The sequence below is a fragment of the Microtus oregoni genome, unplaced genomic scaffold (assembly GCF_018167655.1).
Source record: "Microtus oregoni isolate MIOR12 unplaced genomic scaffold, Mior012 000001F_ref0000356, whole genome shotgun sequence".
Lineage (NCBI taxonomy): Eukaryota > Metazoa > Chordata > Mammalia > Rodentia > Cricetidae > Microtus > Microtus oregoni.
The window spans coordinates 57,859,298-57,875,913 of NW_024543060.1; the positions used below are offsets into that span (position 1 = coordinate 57,859,298).

Consider the following 16,616-nt stretch of genomic DNA (forward strand, 5'->3'; position numbering starts at 1 on the left):
AGAGGACACAGTGATTGTGTGTATATAGAAAAAGATCATGTCCTATTTAGAGAGGACACAGTGATTGTGTGTATATAGAAAAAGATCATGTCCTATTTAGAGAGGACACAGTGATTGTGTGTATATAGAAAAAGATCATGGCCTATTTAGAGAGGACACAGTGATTGTGTGTATATGGGAACACATGTATGCTTGTGGTGCGTAAGCCACATTGTAGTGATTTGTACTGGAACTGACAGGCCTTGCCACTGAGCAGAAGTCCATTAGGAAGTGTCTCCCATCATGCAGCTCTGGAATTAAAAGTGAGTTGTTTCTGTGTGTGTGAGAGAGACTGGCAGTCACCGTTTTCCTTTGGATTTTTATTGCTTGGTATTTACAGTTTCTCTTACACCCTGCGTTGACTGCCCCGTGGCCTATGGGACGGCTCAGGGGCTTATGTTCCCTCCTATGGTGATCTCTTCCATTGTTATAGGCAGACTTACCAACTGTGAGCCCAGCTGCTCGGTTCACCCAGGGGTCTGGCAGGAATCTCTGGGGACAGCTCTGGTGAGCTTTCTTGGTGACATATGGATTGCTGCTCCCTGAGGTGTCTCCGTGACATGGTAGCCCACGACATCTGCCGGGCGCGCTGATGTATTCAGCACCAGCTTGCGCATCCCTGGCTCTCCCAGCTACCAGGAAATCTGAGCCCCGCTTTTCATACAGGCCCTTCTGGTTTGGTTTTAAATTAAAAATGACAGTTAATTGATTTTTCTAATCTCCATGTTTGACTGCCTAAAATGAAGTTTCCTTCCTAGTTTCAAAGACTATTGTGGGTGTGCGCGCACTTGAGACTGTGCGCATGGCCAGAGGACAGCCCCAAGTGAGGTCCTTGGGAGCTGTTTGCCTTGTTGCCTTAAGACAGGCTCTCGCTATGTATTTCTGGCTGTCCTAGAACCCACTCTGTAGACCAACCAGGTCTCTGTCTCCCAGAGATCCGCCTGTCTCAGCCTTACATTTGCTGGGATTAAAGATGTGCACCACTGGGCCTGGCTTCTCAGGGGCTATTTTTGAGACAAGGTCTCTCTGCCCTGGAGCTCACTCTGTAGGCTAAGCCACACATAGATACGAGGACCTGAGTTTGCTCCTCAGAATCCACATAGAAAAGCCTGTGATCTCAGCACAGAGGAGGCGGGAGGTGGGGACCCAAAGGCTCTCTAAGGCTTGCTGTAAACCCCAGGCCAGTGAAAAACTGTCTTAGAAGAACAACACCTGGCCCTCTTCTGACTGGGCATTGCATGCTTGTGGTGCATTTACATCTGTACAGGCAAAAACACATACGTAAAATACATAAATCTTTTTAAAATGCTAGGAATGCATGCGAGGTCAAGTCTAGTGAGTGACTGTGAATGTCAGGTGCCGCAGTAGTCAACAGTGCTCCCATGAGTCATGGTGAGGAGACTGCAGGAGTGTTTCAGATGGTCTCTAGTAACCGTGAGGTAAGACGAGTGCACAGCTCCCCGGTGCATCCGCCTGTGCACCTGATAAGCTCGTGTTTAAGATGAGTGCACAGCTCCCCGGTACATCTGCCTGTGCACCTGATAAGCTCGTGTTTAAGATGAGTGCACAGCTCCCCGGTGCATCCGCCTGTGCACCTGATAAGCTCGTGTTTAAGATGAGTGCACAGCTCCCCGGTGCATCCGCCTGTGCACCTGATAAGCTCGTGTTTAAGATGAGTGCACAGCTCCCCGGTGCATCCGCCTGTGCACCTGATAAGCATGTGTTTAAGATGAGTGCACAGCTCCTCGGTGCATCCGCCTGTGCACCTGATAAGCTCGTGTTTAAGCTGCAGTTGAGTGTCTGGAACTGGGTTCTAGGAAAGCGATGGCGCCGTGGATTTCTGGTGGGCGGCTCAGGTTTATTAGAGGGAAAGGGAAGATGAGACCAGCTGTGTCCCATCCTGTTTTCTTTGCTCATCAGATGCTGGTCTCGAATATTGACTTGGGCCCCACGATCCTAGACCTTGCTGGCTATGACCTGAATAAGACACAGATGGATGGAGTGTCCTTAGTACCCATTCTGGTGAGTACAATCAACAGAGCCCAAGCTCTGAGGAAACCCAGGTAGGCAAAGTAAAATTCCTAAACCTGGTAGTCAAAGGACAGGATTTGTCTCTCGCCATGTGGTGGGAAGACGCTTCCTAAAGGAAAGATGACATTGGGTGGTGGTGGCACACACCTTCAATCCCAACACTTGGGAAGCAGAGGCAGATGGATCACTATAAGTTTGAGGCCTGCCTGGTCTACAGAATGAGTTCCAAGATATCCAGGGCTACACAGAGAAACCCTGTCTCAAAAAAAAAAAAAAAACCTGGCTGACTGACGGGACGGACCACTTGTCATCTCTGCTTTCTGTATTCTCTCCCCTCCCTTCCATGAACATCAAGGTGACTGAAGGGTCATCCAGGTTCCGTCCAGGATGACAGTTGATGGCATGTGAGGGCTTAGAAAGAGAGGTTGACATCCCAATAGAGATAAACCAGAGAGCTCTGAGTAACCAGCCACCTATGAAACGGAGGAATGGCCCAGGTCACTGTGGTCACCTCACTGTCATCAAACAGAGGCTGAAGTGAGGAGGTCTGTGTCACCTCAGAGTGGCAAAGACTAATTAATTAATTAATGCCCACTGTCTCAGAAGTCTGAGGCATGGAGGGCGCTGGTACACTATTTACGAGGGCCGGGGAAATAACTGTCCTGCTAGTTTACTGCCCCGAGTGTGGGTGGAGAGATCGCAGATTGGCAGGATTGCGGATGCGGCTCATGGTGGAGCACTTGCACAGCATATAAGGCCTTGGGCTCGTTCTCCAGCGTCAAAGGGCGAGGCGGGGGGGGGGGGGGGGGGACGGGGACAGGAGGGGTAGGAGAAATAAAAGAATCAGGGGAAATCTATGCATGTTGACACTCCTCATTGTCCCCATGCTGGTTATGTATGTCACCTTAAACATGCTAGTTTTGACCTTGCTTTGAGCGTCACACACATGCACACATGCACACACACACAATTCTGCAGTGGATCTGTCTGGGCTTTTTGAGAATTCTGCATTGTTTGCAAGATGGATTCATATTGTTTCAGCTACCTGATCCCCCATCACCTGACTCCATCGTCACCCCGCTGTCTGTCTCTCCTCCGTTAGTGTCTGTGGGGCTCTAGCTCTGCTGTTTAACTTCTTTCCCAAATGTTCTCTTCCACCTCTTGGTGCTTCTTACAGATTTCTGCAAACTGACAGGGACGTCTGGGGAGTTTCTTCTGCTCTTTTCTGCAGGTCTGCACAAAGGGGGCACAAGTAGGCGTCTTTTCTCTTTGTTCCTGGTCTGAGGAGCATGGGGCATGACTCCCAACCGAATGCTAGCTGCCTCGGGTGCCCTGGGAGATGTCTCCTGGGATATTATTTAGACACTGAGTCTCACCCTGGTCCCCGTTAGAGTCACCTAGGGAAATGAGATCCTAGTGTTGGGCCCCCCCTCCATGAGAGCTGCTGATTTAATTGGCATGGGCCATAACCTGGTCCTCTGGACACGTGACACCTAAGTGTGGGACTCAGGTCTACCCACGCGTGACAGATAAGCTCTCCCCAGCTCTGGCAGCATGAACAAGGAAGAAGGGGCACTTCTGCAGTCTCCAGTGACTCATAATTTGAAACCTGGACCTGCACAGTTTTGCTCAGGTTTGAGTGTAGCCATGAGTTAAGTAATCCTCATCACCGACTCTCCCTTTCCTGGCATTCAAGGCCATGCACAGGCTAGCACCCACTTCCCTAGGGCTTCCAGCTTCAGCACAGGCTAGCACCCACTTCCCTAGGGCTTCCAGCTTCAGTACAGGCTAGCACCCATTCCCCCCAGGACTTCCAGCTTCAGTACAGGCTAGCACCCACTTCCCTAGGGCTTCCAGCTTCAGCACAGGCTAGCACCCACTTCCCTAGGGCTTCCAGCTTCAGTACAGGCTAGCACCCACTTCCCTAGGGCTTCCAGCTTCAGTACAGGCTAGCACCCATTCCCCCCAGGACTTCCAGCTTCAGTACAGGATAGCACCCACTTCCCTAGGGCTTCCAGCTTCAGTACAGGCTAGCTCCCATTCCCCCCAGGACTTCCAGCTTCAGTACAGGATAGCACCCACTTCCCTAGGGCTTCCAGCTTCAGTACAGGCTAGCACCCATTCCCCCCAGGACTTCCAGCTTCAGTACAGGCTAGCACCCACTTCCTTAGGGCTTCCAGCTTCAGTACAGGCTAGCACCCATTCCCCCCAGGACTTCTAGCTTCAGTACAGGCTAGCACCCACCCCTCTAGGGCTTCCAGCTTCAGTACAGGCTAGCACCCACCCCTCTAGGGCTTCCAGCTTCAGTACAGGCTAGCACCCACCCCTCTAGGGCTTCCAGCTTCAGTACAGACTAGCACCCACCCTTCTAGGGCTTCCAGCTTCAGTGGTCTTTAGAGCCATGACTCTCAGCTGACACCAGGGATGACCGTGGACTTGCTAAAACCTGAACTGCTCTTCCCTGATTTAAAAGGCTTACGTTTATTGTTGCTGATGTTAGAACCACATCAGCCAAGGACAGGATCTAGAGATGAAAAGGCCGAAGGCAGGTCCAGTCAGACTCAGTGCGGCCTTACTCTGCCCTTCCTAACCATCTCCTGCCTCTTACTGTGCAGAGTCGGGTCTCAGTATGTTGCCCAGTGATCAAACTGGGCTCAGTCATTTCTTGTGCCTCAGCCTCCCAAGTAACTGGTGCTGCAGGCTTGTCCCCTGGGCCCAGCTTGCCTGCTGCTTGGGGCCTCCTGGCATTTAGACCCTGGCTGTCCACCCCAACCTGTTCCTGCTTCCACCTCTTGGAAGCTGGGGTTCATGACCCACCTATTTCCATGTTCTCTGCTATCCTAATTCCTGAAGTCATCTACTTTTCATCTCACACTTTGTCCTGTTCTAGAGCCTGCCTTCTCCAGCATTCATATGTCTGCCTCAAATGTGTGTGTTTCAAATGCTGCAGCCTCTCTCCACATGGCTAATATGCAATATGGGATGCACGTGACATGTGGGTGGTACTCAGGATCTGCACCCCACACTGCCCGTCCCTCTCAGGCCTGCACTCCTAGGCACTGTTCACACGGACCCTGGTTTGGAGCAGCCTGGACCACCGTCAGCTCTTGTTAGCTACCAGCTTCCATTCAGCCTGCCTCACTACTGCCCTGTAGAGAACTATAAAACATTCTAAGTCCCTTTATAGACTGTAAATCCCAGAAATGACAGTGGTGGCTTCCATCGGCGTCCACGCTCTTCACTCCTGTCCAAAGGCCCCGCAGGCAGCACAGTGAAAGCGTGCCTAGCAGAAACTACCTCCACTCTTTTTCCTAGAAAGGAGCCAGCAACTTAACCTGGAGGTCAGATGTCCTGGTGGAATACCAAGGAGAAGGCCGTAACATCACTGACCCGACCTGCCCTTCCTTGAGTCCTGGAGTGTCTGTGAGTAGAGCTTGTCTGGGATTGCAGCTTTCTCGCCACCCGACTGATGCCCTTTGGCTGGTCCTGGCCTCAGGCCCCACCCCCCTCACCTTACCCACTCCCCACAGCACACTGTCAGGACTGATGGAGACATGGGGTTTGCCCCGTGTGCCATCACATGCCTTACACTGGCGGCAACCCCGCAGGTCACACAGATGTAACTGACACATTGACTGGCTTTGGGAAACTGAGCCTTGGGTCTCCTGTCACTCAGTGTTCTGAGTAAAGGACCCAGCCCAGTGCAGGCACACAGTCCTATCATCCTAGGTCTTGGAAGGCAGAGACAAGTGGATTTCTAATTCAGGCCAGCAAGGGCCCTGGTTGGGGGGGGGGGGTGTTCTTCTAAAATGTGTGTGTGTAAAAACACAACACAGCCCACTGTGGACTGGCAGAGCCTGTGGAGAACATGGGGCTTGGTCCTTTGTAGCACTGAGATCTCGGGGCACTCTGCATTTTTCTTCTCACCCCAGGATGATCGTTCCAGATCGTCCTTCAGAGAGATTCATTTGATATCTGGTTCCCCTCCCTGGTGACTAGCTTCAGCCATGAGATTCTATTACTGTCAGAGCGATCCTCATTTAACTTGTAAACTTCCCCCAGCAATGTTTCCCAGACTGTGTGTGCGAAGACGCCTACAACAACACCTATGCTTGTGTGAGGACGCTGTCATCGCTGTGGAACCTGCAGTATTGCGAGTTTGACGACCAGGAGGTAAGGGGGACTTGGGCCTGGTGGCATTGATCGGTCCCAGCACTACCCAGGGAAGGTGAGTTTCTTCTCTGCAGTCTCAAGACAGTCCTATACAGACAGGCTTCATTCTCTGACTCTTCTCAATGGAGCCTTCTCTCCTCACCACCCCCGCAGCCCCTACTCTTTTAAGTGCACAGCTTACTGTCTCAGAATGACACACGCCTGGTCTGTAGGCTAAAAGTGAGCACTTGAGCGTCTACAGAGAGGAACCGGGACATTCCCAACAGGCTGGCCAGCAGCTGACATACCTGGAAGCCCCCTTGGCTCACACAGCACAAGCCAATGCTGTCTGTTATTAGAGTGGGGGACACAGGCCCAGAAGGGCCATCCTTGGGAGAAGACGGGACTTGGCCAAACTGATAACTGTGGATCCCTGAAGGGTCCCGAGGACACCGGGCCTTGCAGTCACACTGAGCTCAGCAAGTGCTTGCATACCCAGTCTGGCCCCCTCTTACCGTAGGAAGTAAATGCTCACTGCCTTCTTCAGAAGGGGACTGCCCCTTCCTGGCAGCTCAGCAGCACAGTCTTCGCTTGAGCTGAGCTGGCCTTCCCCGTGTTTATCTGTTTGGTACCATTGCATGGTAGACTGAGGGCAGCATTCACTTCGCATGTCCTGGAGAACATATGCGGATGAGAGGGAGGCCCTGATGCCAGACAGTCTACGTTAGAGATAATGCTGCCGTAGACAATACAGCTGTAGCCTTCCCCGCTGGCAAGAAATAGCCCCAACTACTTTTTAAAATAGGAAATGATTCAGGGGCCGGCAGTCAGCGCAGTTCTCTCCTCTATCCTCACTTGAACCCCCAGGTTCTGAGGCAAACATGGCTTTCCGTACTGCCCTCACCGAGTACCTGCAATACTGTCTGGGTACTGAGGCCAGGCCATCGAGGGCTCACCTCGTGTTCACTTCTAGAGTGTGTGGTGGACAGGTGACCGCAGTTCATCACGGGCTGTGTGTCCAGTGCAGGTGAACCCCAACAGTATGCGAATGTGTGGATCTTGAAGCCTTAGCCCACCTGATGGATGGGCCTTGGTTTTTCTGTATCTTCCCTTTCCATTTAGAAATAATTGCCTTAGGAATATTCTCAATATAACCTTTGGTTTTTTTCCTTTGCTCCTTCCTTTCTTCCCTAGGTGTTCGTAGAAGTCTATAATATAACTGCAGACCCAGACCAAATCACCAACATTGCTAAAACTATAGACCCCGAGCTTTTGGGGAAGATGAACTATCGCTTGATGATGCTCCAGTCCTGTTCGGGGCCAACCTGTCGCACTCCAGGGGTTTTTGATCCGGGGTAAGTGTCCCCGTGCTGTCCCTAGAGGTCCTGCTCTTCTGGAAGACAAAGGGAGGCTGTTGGCTCCCCCCACATACACACTTTGAGCTGTGTTTATTTTTCTGCTTTTTGAGGGAATCCTGTGTTCTTGCTGTGTCGGCTTGTTATGCTGGGAACATAAACTTCTTGGGACTTGGCTCTCTGCTGCCAGTGGCTGCTGAGTCCACAAGCTGAGCTCTGCTTGGTCACACTAGTCAGCTCTGGCCTAGTGCTACCCTGATCCTAGCACTTCAAGAGCAGAGCGCTTTATTCCTTAGAAATCCAGTGTATGAAACACGGCTGAAAACAGATATGAACTGAGGTGCATTCTGAATGGAAACCCACTGCGGCATGTTAAATGTGAATGGCAGTCCTTACCTGTAAAGTCGTGTGTGCCTCACACATTGGAACCTTCTACAGTACTGTGTCTGCAGAACACTGACTGCTGCAGCCCATGCATTCACGCTGCATCAGCAAGAAGCATGCTGTGATTTTATGCTTTAGGGTGATAATGATTAAATCAGCATGTCTCTGGGAAAGGATTGTTTCAGCTCTCATAAGCAGTGACGTGCGGTGAGGTGTGACTGACTCTTCCTTCTTCTCATTGCCTTCATCTGCTCTCCAAGTCAGAGATGAACGAACATGCGTAGAGAAAGTGGATTGTGGGCCGTTACCCGGCACACAGCCAGAAACAGACCCCAGACTGCCCCGACAGGACCGCCGCACTCAGAGAGCCCTCAGTTCAAGCCCCAGCTTAGCTTTTTGTTTTGTTTAGAGACAGGTCTCTCTGTCTTAGCCACGGTGGGTGCTTCTGGGATTAAAGGTGCACCACCGTGCCTTGCTAAGATGAAGGGGAGAGAGAGAGAGAGAGAGAGAGAGAGAGAGGGAGAGAGAGGGAGAGAGAGAAAGAAAATGAGATTTAAATAGCTAGGCAACTGTATAAAGAGACAATGCCATCTTATCTAGCATAAACAAATGCGTGTAGTAAGGCTGCCCAGCCATTTTCACTGTCCGGCCTCCACCCTCTTGGAAACAGGTCATTCTCAAAAGTCACAGACATCAGCTCAGAATGACATAGCCATCCAAATGAACTTAATACTTTTAATCATATGTTCTTTGGCTGGCTCTGGGAATTGAACCCTTGAAAGGAGAGGGAAGGACTCTCTGGGGTTATGATGCATGGCCACCACCCACAGTGACTCTGCTGCTGGAACACAGACCTGCCGCAGCGTCTGGCCGACCAGAGCAGGATGGCTGTGGTGCTGTCTTGTTTCTTCTGGGTCATTGTCTGCTTTCCAGAGAGCCCTCAGCCCCCACACACACATTTCACGTCAGGAAGTTAACCAGACGCACGATTTGCCCAGGGGTCCCTCAGAAGAATGGATGCAGCATGACCCTGCTTCCCCAGCACTGTTTAACCCAAAGCAGTCTTTATAATTCACTCCGGATGCATATTTATATAATAAGGAAGACGCTGGCTTTGTGTGCTCCTATTGACCTGAGCTATGTAAACACCAACCGAGTGTGTTTTTAACTTATCATCCCAGGTTATTCTTTCCTACCAAACATTTGGTTTTACAGAGTCCTCTGCAGTAGGGTCATCGGGGTAGATCCTGTAGGCACAGCTGTAGAACCCAGCCACACACGTCCATCACACACTGTCTGTGGCCAAATGCTCCTCAGTCTGTGCCTGTCATCTGGCTCCTTATAACGCGTTGCTGCAGAAACTGGCCACAAGCAGGAGCCAGCGTGAATTCCACGCAGTGTGTTTCTGCTTGGCATGGAAAGCCCATCTCTGGCCAGTCTGTGCTCTTTATATCCAGAGTCCTAACTGTTACCATTGAGCCTGTGCTTTGAGCATCCATACATTTTCCATGAATGCCTGTGTTTGGTGACCAGAGACATTTGGAGTTGTTTTTAGCTTCATGAGGCAGGCTCAGGCCTGCATCTGAGGTCCATGTGCTGTGTGCTCTTAAGTGCCGGTGGTCTAAAGAGGAGGAGACCGTGAACCTGCAGTGGAACTCTGAGGGTCAATGCAGCCACCTGGATCCTTTCTACATTAGAATTTGCCGTTCCTCCCTTAACCACCTGCCTTTAGTCCCAGCACTGAAGACTGAGGCAGCAGCTCTGTGAGTCTGAGAACAGCCTAGTCTGAGTAGGATTTCCAGGCCGGCTAGGGCTGTATAGCAATTTATTTTTTTTTTTAAGAACCTCCTGCTTTTTACCATTAACCTTGTTCTCTCAACTCACAGTTTGTGTGGAAATATTCTCACCTTCAGAAACCACCTTTAGATTACAGCCTCCTCCGACTAGCTCCTTGTAGTGTGTCAGCCCCTCTTGCCCACTCTGCTGGAGAGTGTGCCACAAAGTCCCCATGGCTAGCTAGAGTTCATGTGCTGTCCTTTTCCTTCCCTCAGATACAGGTTTGACCTGCGTCTCATGTTCAGCAATCACGGCAGCGTCAGAACGAGAAGGTTCTCGAAGCACCCTCTGTAGGGACCGTGCCAGCTCTGCGTTGGATCCTCACACACCCCTTTCTCGTGAAGTGGTTGCAGTAGGAGCCTGGAAGAGCTCTGGCCTGGCTGTTCAAGTCCTATTTGAAAAATCCCCCCACTGCTCAGCTGACTTCCAGTACTGTGACTCCAGCCCCGTGTTGAAGCGGCTGACTCTGTCTCTTCCTTCAGATGACAACCAACACTCCTGAGGTCTTTGTCCTCTCCATGTCCCTTCATCTCGGTTGGACACAATGTGTGATGACCTCCCACGTGGTCAAGTCTGAATTTGTCAAACTGTTCAGATAAATGGCAATACTTTAGGGCAGAAAGAAAAGGCCTTTTGGTATGTGGCTAGCCCCAAATCTACAGCCCTGTATAGCATCTCAGACTGAGCCTCACCATCAAACACACACAGCCCTGCAAAGAACTGTCTGTGGAGAAGTGGTGTTCACAACATGGTCGTGGTAAACGTGCCCCTTGTCACCCAAGCTCTGCTCTGTTCTGCTGGAACCCTGGGCTATGCTGGTGCAGCCGGAGGCTGTGTAGGGTTAAAGGTGAATCCCCCTAGCTCTCGGAGCCATCAGCTCCTCAGTGGCTCCAACCATGCCGCGTGCTCAGAAGCCCTGGAGAGAAGGCACGCCAAAGGGAAGGGCTAGCATGCTTCATGAGTGCCAGAGACCAGCGCAGAGCAGGCTTGGCCGAGCAGGTTGAAGGGCTGCACAGAGAAGTGCCTGTCCAGGGGTTCTCAAGTGTCAGTGCCACAAGATGTCATTGTGACCAGCTGCAGTTAGCTGCCTTTCTCATTTAACATAGTGGGTGACTCAGGGCTGGTGTGAAGGACCAGCTGCTTTGTCCCACCTGCTCCCGCCCCCCCATGTAAGCTCTTGAGTCTCCAGAGTCTTGACCAACTAGGGTTCAGTCGGTGTTCCCTGTCCAAGGTTCCTTGCTGCCCAGAACTGCATCCTCCTGTTCCTTAGCTCGAAGACCAATTCCACTCTGACATTTCTGCAGTGGGGCCGAGTGCTGGTAGGACAGCAGAGGAGAAGGGAGACGTGTGGTTTTAACCTGATCTGCGTAGGCAGTACGTGATTTTAGCTTTACACGGCCTCTGCCCAGCTTTAAACACTTGGAACACACAGCTAGAAGCCACTTTTGGGATCCCAGAGGCCATGTTGGGGCAGTAGCCATGGAGTTGATTCCTTTACCTCATGTGACCCCAGCAACTGCAGTGGTACTGAGACAGACAGTGGATGGACGCTCTCCTGTGGCCGCTTTACAGGGAGAGGATGGGAACTGAATCCCAGACACTGTCTTCTGCATTAGTGAGGGTGACCGTAGCTGTCCCCAGTACAAACCCAGCTGCTCTCACCAGGCCTTGGGCTGTGGCGCCATCGCCTTCAGTTTCGGGGCAGCGCCCAGAAGCAGGTGAAGCCAGAGTGGCGTGAGCCACCACGAGTGTATCTACCTCGCTGCCCTTACTTTAGGTGACATGTCCAGGGGGTGGGGCATGGTGCCGGTCCTGCTGACACTGGAGTGGACCTCAGTTTACCCCAACAGACCACAGCGTGCACAGCTTCCCACCTAAGGGCCTTGTAATCTGATGTCTCCCTTGGAGGTGTCCGCCAGTGTCTTCAAAATAGAGAACCATAAAACCAATGTGGAACGCAGGGATTTTGCCTTAAGAGACTTAATGTCTTAAAGCTGTCCCTCAGACACAAAGTAAAGGGCATGCTTAGAGTGTCGTTGGGTTTGACAAGTGGCACTGTCGCAAACACCTTCTGAATTGTCAGCGCTAGGGGTTTTGTACAAAATAGTAAGGGTAGCTGTGGAGGTTACACCTTCATCTGTGAGAAATAATCTTAAACTTGCAACTATCTACAGACAGCGTTTTTTTCTATTTTTTCTTTTTTTTTTTTTTAAACAAAAGAAAACAGGCCAGAATCCTCAGGAGGAAGCCGAGGGCCCTCAGCTGAGCTCCACTGGGTAGGCGCACACTGCAGGCTTTAGTTCACCAGCTCTTTCTGCTCGATGGACTTGGAAATTCTCTCCTTAGCACCACGTGTTCTGGAAGTCCCTCTGCCCCGGCTCTGTGTCATCTCATCACTTAGAAAGTGCCCTTCAAAGGACCCTGTTCACTGCTGCACTTTTCAATGAATTAAAACTTGTTTCTGTTCGAGCGGCGTGTCTGGTTTGTTCAGGCCACAGGAAGGCGTCCTCACAAGGTGGAAGGTGGCTGCTTCACGGCGATTTGTGGTGCTGGGCACCACACTCAGACCCGACAGATCAGGTCAGCATTGTCCCGCCAGAAAACCTTTCGGCTGTGGCGTGATGCTGATCACTGGCCGCTTCCTCGGCTGAGATCTCCACCTGAAAAGCTCTCACATACCAGTCCCTGCCGATCATCCGAGCCCTGGGAAGATGGCTCAGTGGGTTAGAGTTCAATTCCCAGCAACCACAGGGTGGCTCACAACCATCTGTAATGAGATCTGGAGCCCTCTTCTGGCCTGCAGGTAGAACACTGTATTCATAATATTATTAATAATAAAAGCATAAGTCTTAAAAAACAAGAACATTTGATCTTGCAGAGGGCCAGGTTCAGTTTCCAACACCCACAGTAACCACTACAGATGGTTACAACAAGCCCAGGGGCTCAAGTGCTTCTCTGCCCCCACGATCTCCTTCATGCACACAAATACATATAAATTAGTTATTAAGAGAGAACATCCTGATTCCTGATGAATCATTTCTAGTGTTTAAGTCAATGGACGAACCCACCCACGAAGATGCCTTGTGGTAGTCAGGGTTTTGAGCCATTTCCCTGAGAGAAAAATGACATCTTGCAGGAGTCAGCAAACTTTCTTAAAGGGACAAATACCTCCCATTCTAGGCTTACAGGTTATGTGGTCTCATCACAACTACGTCACATAGAGTTGGGCTACAGCTCAGTGGGTAGAGTTTGCCTCATTTGCACAAAGCCCTGGGTTCCATCACTAAGTAAACTGGGTGTGGTGAGGCTCCTTCAGCTCCAGTGTGCAGCTCTGCTCCAACTAAGAAAAACAAACTGGCCACAAGCTACCAGCCAGGCAGGGTGGGTTACTTCACAGACCAAGGAGATGTCAGATGTTGAGAATTAGATTGACAGGTTACTGTCCGAAAAAAAGAATTTGGGACTGGAGAAATGAATCAGAGGTCAAGAGCCTAAGTGCTATTGCAGAGGACCCAGGTTTGGTTCCCAGCACCTACATTGTGTGGCTCACAACCACCTCTAACTCCAGCCTCCGGAGATCCAGCGCCCTCCTCTGGCCCCCATAGGTACTACAGACATGCACAAACCCACATATACACACTTAAAAATCCTTAAAATTAATTTGAGCGATACTGTCAAGATCACCCCTAGGAATCACAGGCCTGTCCGCCTCACTTGTGTGAGTGCCAGGCAAAGTCCCACACTGAGGGGACACACGTGGGTTTGGTTGCAGGTGAGGAGACTAAGCTGAGCCCCCTGCCGTCTCCTAGCAAGCCTGCTCTTGGCCCCAGAGAAGACATTACCTCACCCATCCAAGCTGTTCCTTTGCCAACAGTCCGGAGAAACAGCCCGCATAAACAGTGTTGGGGGGGGTGGGGGGGCTTGCAACTGGGATGCCGTAGTTGACTCTCACCCAGCAGCTTTCGGCTGGGTAATAGCAGGTGGTCACTGAGTTGGATGCATTCCCTGCCCAACCACAGAGTCTAGAAGCCAGCAGCCATCCACAAATGCTGTGATGTGGTCAGGAGAGCTGCTTTTTAATCAACCCTGTGTTTAAGGTGAAGGGTGTGTATAGGTAAGTAATGAGGATGGGCACTGTGCTTTTATATATTCTAATCTCTATTGTGTGTGTGCACATCAGAGGACAGCTTCTGACAGTTCTTCATGTGTGTGCTTGTATGTGTGCATGTGTGCGAACATCAGAGGACAGCTTCTGACAGTTCTTCATGTGTGTGCTTGTATGTGTGCATGTGTGCGCACATCAGAGGACAGCTTTTGACAGTTCTTCGTGTGTGTTTGTATGTGTGTGTGTGCACATCAGAGGACAGCTTCTGACAGTTCTTCGTGTGTGTTTGTATGTGTGTGTGTGCACATCAGAGGACAGCTTCTGACAGTTCTTCGTGTGTGTTTGTATGTGTGTGTGTGCACATCAGAGGACAGTTGACGGTTCTTCTGCCCACCATGTGGCTCTTGGGGTTGAACTAGAGTCCTCAGGCTGAACTGGGAGCCTCTTTGCCTACTGAGTCATATAATCAGCTGAAGCACTGGCCTTTTGACATAGAAGATACCAAAGCCTTAAAGAGATGATGAGGGAAAGGTCACAGTGGAGGTGTTTTGGTCAGAATATAGTCCTAAATAGAAAATAACAGTGCAGGGTGATCACAAACTACCCAAAAAAAAAAAAAAAAGGAAGGTTTGCAGATCCCTTTAGGAGGAAACATAAGACTTAGCTCTGTCTCACTGGCATGCCAACAGCAGTCAGCACAGGCCCTCCTGGAGAAGACCTAACATCTCACCTTGTCCCATTGACATGGCCCCTGTCCCTTGGAGCCCCTTCCATCCCTCCAGCAGCGGCTCTCAAGGGCTGGGTATATGCATGCAATGAAGTCAGATCCATGAACCACAGAATCTGCATGACCCAACTTCAAAACCCTGTAATGAGCTCTCCTGGTGGTACTGGGGATCACTGTAATTAGACCAGGTGGAGAGGTGGAGCTGGGTGTGGCAGCACACAGCTCCAATCCTAACTCAGGCAGACTCGGTGAAGGCCAGTGCTGGCTACATAGCAAGACCTGGCCACCAAAGGCCTGGAGAGATGGCCCCCTGGATACAGCACACGTGTGAGAACAAGAATGGGTCCCTAATGGATCCCTAATAGCCACGTGGGTGTGGGGAACACAGCTCTGACTCTAGTGGCAAGAAATCCCTGGGACGAGCTGGCTAGTTAGACTAGCAGTCACCAGTGAACCCTGCTCCATTGGAGGTCCTGCCCAACATGAGGAGTGGCTGGTTGTCAGCTTTAAGCCTCCGTGTGTGTACACACACATACACACAGGAGAGAGAGAGAGAGAGAGAGAGAGAGAGAGAGAGAGAGAGAAGAGCAAACACTTGCATAGCCACACAAATGGGAGGGATAAGAAATAAGAGTGCCAGTTCTTATGGTATCATAGCCTAAGAGAGTTCCACATTATAGCTTTGTGTTGAAGGGAAGTACTTCAGAAATGAGCTTGGCAGTGCATACCTAGAATCCCAGCATGCAGGAGGCAGACGGGTCAGGAATTCAAGGCCAGTTTTAGCTATGGATCAAGACTGAGGTCAACCTGGGCTATGTGAGACTATTTAACCAAACATGTCATGGCCCCACTGTAAGACCCAAGCTGCTCATGTCCCCCCTCCCTCTCTCTCCTTCCCCCTCCACCCCATTCCCATGTCCATTCTCTTAGCCTGCACCTCTAATACCTGGTGATGATAGGTTCCCAAAGCATAGAGAAATAAAAGGTGCCTATAATTTTGTTAACCACTAAAACTCAGCTGGGTGGTGGTGGTGCACACCTTTGATCCCAGCCCTCAGGAGGTAGAGGCAGGATCTTGTGAGTTCGAGGCCAGCCTGGTCTACAGAATGAGTTCCAGGACAGGCAGAATTATACAAAGAAACCCTGTCTCCAAAAACCAAAATCAGGGCGGTGGTGGCGCACGCCTTTAATCCCAGCACTCGGGAGGCAGAGGCAGGCGGATCTCTGTGAGTTCGAGACCAGCCTGGTCTACAAGAGCTAGTGCCAGGATAGGCTCCAAAGCCACAGAGAAACCCTGTCTCGAAAAAAACCAAAAAAAAAAAAAAAAGACAGCAAAAAACCAAAATCAAATCAAAACAACAACAACAACAAAAAAAAAAACCTCACGGGCCTGGTGTGGTAATGCATACCTTTAATTCCAGCATGGTCAGTCGCTTTCTCAAAATAGGAATAAAATTTATGGACAGATTACCCCTTCAGCGTAATTTATCAAAGCTCACAAAGCTAATTAGTAAAAATATAGATTTTTTAAAATAAGGATTTCAAAGATCCAAGTTTAAGTTGGGAATGGCGGTGATAAACCTGTAATTCTAGCACCTGAGACGCTAAGATGGAATGACATGTGTTCACGGTTAGGCTGGGCTGCATAGTGAATTCTAGGCCATAGCAAAACTCTCTCTCTCTCTCTCTCTCTCTCTCTCTCTCTCTCTCAAACAAAGTGGAGCTTTAAGTCCATCTTTTGTCCTTTTATGGCCAGGAGTGGAAATGGGGAGATGTTTCTTTTTCTTTTTTTTTGTTTTGTTTTGTTTTGTTTTGTTTTTCTAGACAGGGTTTCTCTGTGGTTTTGGAGCCTGTCCTGGAACTAGCTCTGTAGGCCAGGCTGGTCTCGAACTCACAGAGATCCGCCTGCCTCTGCCTCCCGAGTGCAGGGATTAAAGGTGAGTGCCACCACCGCCCTGGCGGGGGAGATGTTTCTTAAGGTCATCAT

General features: G+C 50.5%; 1 protein-coding gene across 1 annotated transcript in view; it reads left to right on the forward strand.

Moving 5' to 3' along the window:
* Positions 1-12,266, forward strand: part of Gns (glucosamine (N-acetyl)-6-sulfatase) — a 36,362-nt gene extending 24,096 nt beyond the window's left edge. Inside the window, exons 10-14 of the mRNA XM_041672316.1 lie at positions 1,960-2,061; positions 5,386-5,493; positions 6,133-6,243; positions 7,417-7,577; positions 10,013-12,266. Coding sequence (XP_041528250.1) covers positions 1,960-2,061; positions 5,386-5,493; positions 6,133-6,243; positions 7,417-7,577; positions 10,013-10,091 — 561 coding nt within the window. The 3' untranslated portion in view covers positions 10,092-12,266. The remainder of the gene's footprint in view (positions 1-1,959; positions 2,062-5,385; positions 5,494-6,132; positions 6,244-7,416; positions 7,578-10,012) is intronic.
* Positions 12,267-16,616: the final 4,350 nt, after the last annotated feature.